Source organism: Panicum hallii, chromosome 9 (genome assembly GCF_002211085.1).
Source record: "Panicum hallii strain FIL2 chromosome 9, PHallii_v3.1, whole genome shotgun sequence".
Lineage (NCBI taxonomy): Eukaryota > Viridiplantae > Streptophyta > Magnoliopsida > Poales > Poaceae > Panicum > Panicum hallii.
Window position 1 is genome coordinate 61,495,386 of NC_038050.1, and position 6,787 is coordinate 61,502,172.

Below are 6,787 nucleotides of genomic sequence, written 5' to 3' on the forward strand. Positions count from 1 at the left end.
CGGGTTTTTTTTTTGAAAGGACATTCGTTTTTATTAACAATATATAAAAAGGACATGAAGTCAGATATCGCATTGCTTGTCCGGTACCGTAGCGGTCGGACCTCACCTGCTCCAGGAGGATCCGTACATAATGTCAGATGGTTTACGCAGCCGTTTTTTTTTAAATTCCCCTGGATAGCAGCAGGAGATCGATGAACGAGCATGCCTGTCCCGCAGCAGGCCTCAAACTTGCAAAGCGATCGAGGTGCCATGTGTATAGTTAAAGCTGAGGCGAAAGTGCCCTGCATTTTAACTAATTAATTAACGCCAGGAGATTTGACGAAACTGAGCACGCGACGCGAGCCAGCCACTAATTGCTAGCTGTCGGTTTGCGTAAGAACTAAGAAGATGCTCAGGATGGTTCAGCATTTGTACGCAGCTGCTGGATCGATCAACGGCCATCTGTCCGGCCGGCTCGTTGCTGCGTGCTCCGATCCAATTCAACCTGAATGAATGAATGAGTATTTTTACCAATACCAGGAGATGCATGTGTACGACTCGTCCTTGATTGCGTTGGTCCTACTCCTCGCGTTCTAGATCAAGTTGGTTCCTGGTACAAAGTTTGAACGACTATATGTATTCACATGTGTCGGGCGCAAAATGAAAGGGAAAAAAAATACTTGCAGTCTTGCAGAAATTGTAGCAGAAATGGTAGTGACTTCATTTTGTTTGCAGAAAAGCTTGGGCAAAACAGAAACAGGGCGTCGTGGCGTCGTCAGAGTGGACTACTAAAAATTATTATTTGTAGCAACGTCCGGCGGGTCAAAATGTAACCCGCTCCTACAAATGGAGCGGGGTTACTGTAGCAACTGATTGTTCCTGAAAATGTATTTTTAGGAATGGATGATGTCATCACCCGTCCGTAGAAGTGACCACCATTTTTAGGGGCGGGTGTCACCCGCCCCTACACTACATATAGTCCCATGTAAAAAAATTTATAATTTTTTCATATGCTTTCGGATAAAGTCAAATTTTATACCAAAATTATAGAGATTGACGAGACCTACAATTTTGTAGTTGATAATTTTTCATTTAAGATCATTTAATAGTCCAAAAAATTATCATAAGTTGTCAAATAGCTATGACTATACATTATCTCATGTAACTCAAGTCATATTTTGAAGTTTCCACAAGCTTAACCTTTATATACACTAAAATATATTTGATATATTTTTTTATCTACAATTCACAATAACCATAGAGTAGAAGATTCACTTTTTATTTATTTTCCTATATGTAAAGATTTAAATGCATTTTCAGAATAAAGTAGAAAAATATTTTTAGGGGCGAGCGGTGGCATCCCTAACAAATCAATTTTAGAGTTAATATAAAAGAGTCATAAGTGACTGTGTAGTGTGGTGGAAAGGAAAGTACACGCGAGCCTTCAGGTATGCGGTTCGAACCCGGGTGATGCAAGCGTGCATATTTTATCTAAGAAAAACCTTAGTACATAGGCTTGTGGTGGTGGCTGGTTGGTTGTAGTATTTTTTTTATTTTGCTGTTTTCGATTTTTTTTATTTTCTGGAAATTGCGTAGTGGCGGGTCATGGTATGATCCGCTCCTATAAATTATTTTCAGGGACGGACGTATTACCCGCCTCTAAAAATAGCATTTCTAGCTGCGAAAAGTAGAGGTGGATACTGCACCCGTCCCTAAAAATATGATTTTTACCGGCTCCTATAAATTCTTTTTTATAAAGTGGTGTGGGCGTTTCATTGACCGGAGGTTAGTATTATGTATACGTTTCTTAGGAATAAGCTTTGAATTGAATGGAGGGCTAGCTACGTTGGACTTCTTCCATCCTAAAAAATAAATTATTATAGGATTCAAAATTTATCGAAAGATAAATCATATTACCTATTTAGAAAGTAGTGCATGTGCATGCAAATATTAATTAGTACCAAATATGGGTAATAAATAGGGATAAATATGATCATTTAATTTTCTTATTAATTTATCCTAGAATTTTTAGGATAACTTATAATGGAGGGAGTATGTAACAGGAACGGCTCGAATGTTGCTCGTGACGCAACTTAGAGTTGCCAATTTTATTTGCCTCCAGGATTCGTACCATGAACAAGTTTATAGAAGAAACTATAAATTTAGAAAATTTAAAATAACTTATAGTGTAGGATGAAAAAGGTATATTAGATTATCATAATCACACCGAGCCTTTTTCATACTTTGTCTGTGACCACGGCGGTTGGTGTCTCACGCGACTGAAGAGGTACGGGGCCGTTAACATGTTAGTACTACAGTACTAGTACTAGATCATCGCTAGGAGTACATGCTACCACAACATCATCTTTGAGGTCGACAGATCCTGTTCAAGCTTACATCGATCAGTAACTAGTCATTTTCTTCATGAGAAACATTGAACTAGTTCTTCTTCTTCTTAAAAATAAAATAAAATAAGAAACATTGCACTAATCCCTGCTAACACACCGGCACATCATCCGTCCCATGGTGACAGGCAAGCAGGTGTAGAGATGCAGACATGTATTAGCACTGCAGTACGGGGCAGGCAAGCAGTTCCGAGCTGGAGGCCGTTACCAGCAAGACCCTACCTTGCGTTTGGCTGGTGCTCCATGACTGGTACATCTTCCTTCCCAGCTCATATAATTTCTGCAAGACTGATCGATCCTCCTCTTCCTCCTCTCTTCTCATGTATTTTCTGCTGCGGCTCCTTTCGGCTTGTCCCTTGTCACGCCCACCTCTCCTCGCTTTCTCCTCTCTTCTCTTCTTTTCTTCTTCCTGGACAGCAGCACTCTCTCACCTCCCGCGACGTCACGCTCTTTTTCTTCTCCCTTCGGGGTTTCCAAGCTCGCGAAGCCTTCCTTGCTGCTCCAGCAGGTCGAGGAAGGGTCCGTTTCATCGACGCGGCTAGCTGGATCAGGTAATTAAGCAAAGACACCGTACCTCTCCCTCCGTCGCTGACCCTCGCGGTTTTAACTTGCGTGTGCTGGATCATGGCCATGGCCTGCAGTCCAAGGCCGGCCATCCGCGATCCTTCGCACCGATAACCTGAGTCTCGACTTCCTGTCTTGCCTGGGGCGTCCTTTGTCTGGGCTGTATTTCTTCTCCCGTAGCCTGAATTTATCTGAACCTGCAACGAATCGACTAGCTGTTGCCCGAGTTCGTCGTCTTCGTCTTCGTCTCCTCTCCTGTCCTGTCCTGCCTACTACTCTTCTAGCATCCCCTATCAGGTGCTTCTTTTGTCCTCTTGACAAATGTGGAGATTATATTCCCAGTTGGGGTTGCTTCACCATTTCAATCCCAGGATTCTCACCTGAGAATTGACTTCGTTTTTCTCATCTTTTTTCTTCTTTTGGTTGCTCAAGCATATTCTTTGCCTGTGAAGAATCATCAATGCTTTTCGGCATTCTCGGCACCCTTCCGTTGTTTCGAGCCTTGCTTCCCGACTCCATCTCCATTTTTGCTATCGTGTTCCCCGCTGTCCTTTCAGCTGTTATCCAACGGGAATTCGAGTGATTACGCATTCACTGAAGAAAATTTGTGCATTTCGTTTTACCAAGTCCTGTCTGATCCAGCTGCGATAAAGTTTTCCGTAATGCTGCCCCAATCCACCCTTGCCTCTGACTTGTTGCAAGGGTAGTATGGTACCAGATTTTGTTTTGTCTTTCCTTTTTTTCTTTCAATGACCTAAACTACTTTTGTCCGTGCAGCTGTCAGCCTTTTCGAAAAAAAATGTAGCTGTCAGCCTGTCACCATCTGAAATATTGCTTGTGTAGTAGGCAAAACTTGGCAGAAGCAACTGCCGGTTCCCACCAACAAAGCTGTACGGCCTTACGGTCATGGGGACTGATAATGACTGGGGGAAAAGCTAGACCATTTCGCCGAGTCCTCTAGCGAATCCTTCGCTAAAATGAACTGCATTTCCTTGTTCCCTTCATTGACAGTTTGGACATGGGCGCCTCGTTAATTCAGTCTTTATGCAGCCAAGCCTGACATGATAGAGTAATCCTGTTTTGCATTAGGTGGTCTAGAATCATACAAGTTTTAAGATGTTTCAGCAGGAACATGCTGTTCTGAAAGCTGCTAAATATCAGGTCAATTTTGTAGAAAGAAATTGGTTTAGTCTGTCCACTGACTGAAGTGTCCTTGCATTTCCTGGAACAAAAACTTCTTACATCCCGAAATTTGTATATTTTTCGTTGCGCAGGGACTAACATTGAAACTCTATAAATCCAGAGTATGCATTACAGCTAATTCGCAAACGGTGAGGCTGCTGTCAATGAAGACGAGAGACATCCATTTCTTGCTGACATGCTACGCAGGGAAAACAGGCAGACAGTACATCTAGCAGATGCTATTGCAAAAGAGAATGGTAAGCTATGCAATATTGTTTCTTCGTTGCACATATTGTTAACAATTAGCATCACTGATCATTTATTTCTCATTTTTGCAGTGTGTTTACTCATTAAAAGGTTCTAAAGGTCCAGTGTTTCCTCTACGATCTACCCTCGTCTTCTTCATTGCATTATTCGGCTTCTATGTGTGCTACTTCTCCTTCAATCAGTTAACTTTCGAAAATGAAGAAAAATTGACCAGCGAAGAAGAACAAACAAAAAATATTTGCAGAAAACCTGCAGTTCCACATGAGCAGAGGCGATATCTGCACTTCCCAAAACCTACGACTTATGACAGGTAACTTCCTCTGAAGACTGAAGATAGATGGCCTCTCCCATGTTCTACGCATATAATTCATGTATGTTATGTTCTCTGATTCTTGTTTCTGCACTCATTTCCTGGTTCAAAGGGGCGAGTGCGCCTGTACCCCGGTCCGTTTCTTTGTTATTGTATCTATGCAAAGATCAGGAAGTGGGTGGTTTGAGACTTTGCTGAACAGCCACCCTAATGTCAGCTCAAATGGTGAAATCTTCTCTGTGAGAGAGAGAAGAGAAAATATCTCGACTATTTTGCAGACGCTCGATAAATTGTATAGCATGGACTGGCTCACTAGTGCAGCAAAAAATGAATGCACAGCAGCATTTGGATTGAAGTGGATGCTAAATCAGGTAAACCATCATTGCATTCCCCACTTTGCTGTGGTCTGTGTGAAGGTTTACTCAGTGAGCTGCTTTTAAAATTCATATTGTTCGGTTAGCCTAGAAGTGGCACATGATAGGTTCTATCATGTAGCCTTCGACTATATTTATGTTCTTGTACTCCAAACCTAGCAAAGGATTTTGATAACTTAAAAAAGCTACTAATCATGCTCTTGCCCTGAGAAATGTTAGATATGAAGCATAAAAGCACCATCAAGCTAGTTTGCTCCATGTTTTGCAGGGACTCATGGAGCACCATCAAGACATTGTTGATTATTTAATTAGAAAAGGGGCTATGGTGATACTTCTCTTCAGGAGGAATACATTACGGAGGCTTATCTCTGTGTTGGCTAACAACTACGATAGAAGAACAAAGCAGTTGAATGGCATCCATAAATCACACGTTCACTCAAAAGAGGAGGTATCTCATGCATAAGCAATCTCAGTTACATTTTCTGAATACATTTATTCTCATTTAATGTCTTACCTTTTGAAAATTGTACTAATTAGTGTATGAACCAATTACGGACAGGCAGGCCTACTAATTAGAAACATGACTAATACCCAAGCCATCAGTCAGTTTCTGAATGAATCAAAGTCGAACAGGCAATGATGCAATAAAAGGAAAAAAAAATTGAAACTATCGTATTAGCAAAAGATGGCTTATTTGATATCTTTTTGCTCTTACTGAAAACTATCTTATCTGATTCTCTCAGAAAAGTTCATCCTGTCCGTACCTTTTGCTTGGGCAGGCTGAGATACTCGCAAGATTCAAGCCAAAGATGGACGTGTCAACTCTGATCCCAAGCATCAGAAACGCTGAACATTCCATGAGAACTTGTTTGGGCCGCTTCCGCAAAACGCACCATATGATCCTCTACTACGAGGATGTGATCCGCGACAAAAATGTAGTGATCACAAACAAATGGCATTCTCAGCTTCTGACTAGCTCCAGGATTACTCATAGCATTTTTTTTTCCTTTTTCTTTGTTGATTTATGTAGGAACTGTCCCGAGTGCAGGAATTCCTTGGAGCTCCCGTGACCAAACTGTCTAGCCAGCATGTGAAGATCCACACTAGGCCCCTCCCGGACCTCGTCGATAACTGGGAGGATGTGAGCGAGATGCTGAACGGGACAAAGTACGCTCAGTTTCTTGATGATGCAGACTATGTCAAGTGATGTTTTCGAGTACACATCAGGGCCAAACGAGTCATAGTTGCAATTTCTTTTAGCAAAGGGTTCAAACATAGATTTTTCCTTTTTTTTTTCCCCCACAAAAAGAGGGTTGCAGTTTCAGCAGCGTTGTTTGTATGCAGGAGGTTACAGAAGAGGTGAAGGAAGCAGAGATGATAAAATTGAGGCGTTCATTTTCCGCCTTTTAGATTCTGTATAGATATAGATTTTCTGGGTTTTATGGGTAGCTCGCAATTGAGCTCCATCTCTGAAATTCCAAGAAAACAGCAATGAGCAGATAATCAGATGCCGTGTGAAAGTACTTACTGATGATTTTTATTTTATTTTCAATTTTGAGCAGTTTAGTATGTACTCCAGTGCTCCATGATCCACAACCAGCGATTGCTGAGCTGCACTGAAAGTTTCACCGTTGAGCAGTTCAGAATGGACTCCAGTGCTCCATGAACCACAACCAGCGATTGCTGTGCTGCACTGAAAGTTTCAC

General features: G+C 41.7%; 1 protein-coding gene across 4 annotated transcripts; it reads left to right on the top strand.

Moving 5' to 3' along the window:
• Positions 1–2,492: 2,492 nt before the first annotated feature.
• Positions 2,493–6,615, top strand: LOC112874053 (nodulation protein H-like). 4 transcript variants are annotated; one of them, XM_025937217.1, is made up of 8 exons: positions 2,647–2,935; positions 4,252–4,387; positions 4,469–4,707; positions 4,820–5,078; positions 5,350–5,529; positions 5,861–6,016; positions 6,112–6,248; positions 6,426–6,615. In XM_025937217.1, exons 2-8 carry the CDS (start codon positions 4,367–4,369, stop codon positions 6,442–6,444), a joined length of 1,011 nt encoding a protein of 336 aa, XP_025793002.1. In that variant the 5' UTR covers positions 2,647–2,935; positions 4,252–4,366; the 3' UTR covers positions 6,445–6,615. The 4 variants fall into 4 exon arrangements, with proteins under 4 accessions (XP_025793001.1, XP_025793002.1, XP_025793000.1 ...); XM_025937216.1 differs by lacking the exon at positions 2,647–2,935 and adding an exon at positions 2,493–2,634 and having other exon boundaries at positions 6,112–6,604; XM_025937215.1 differs by having other exon boundaries at positions 2,650–2,935; positions 4,223–4,387; positions 6,112–6,604.
• Positions 6,616–6,787: the final 172 nt, after the last annotated feature.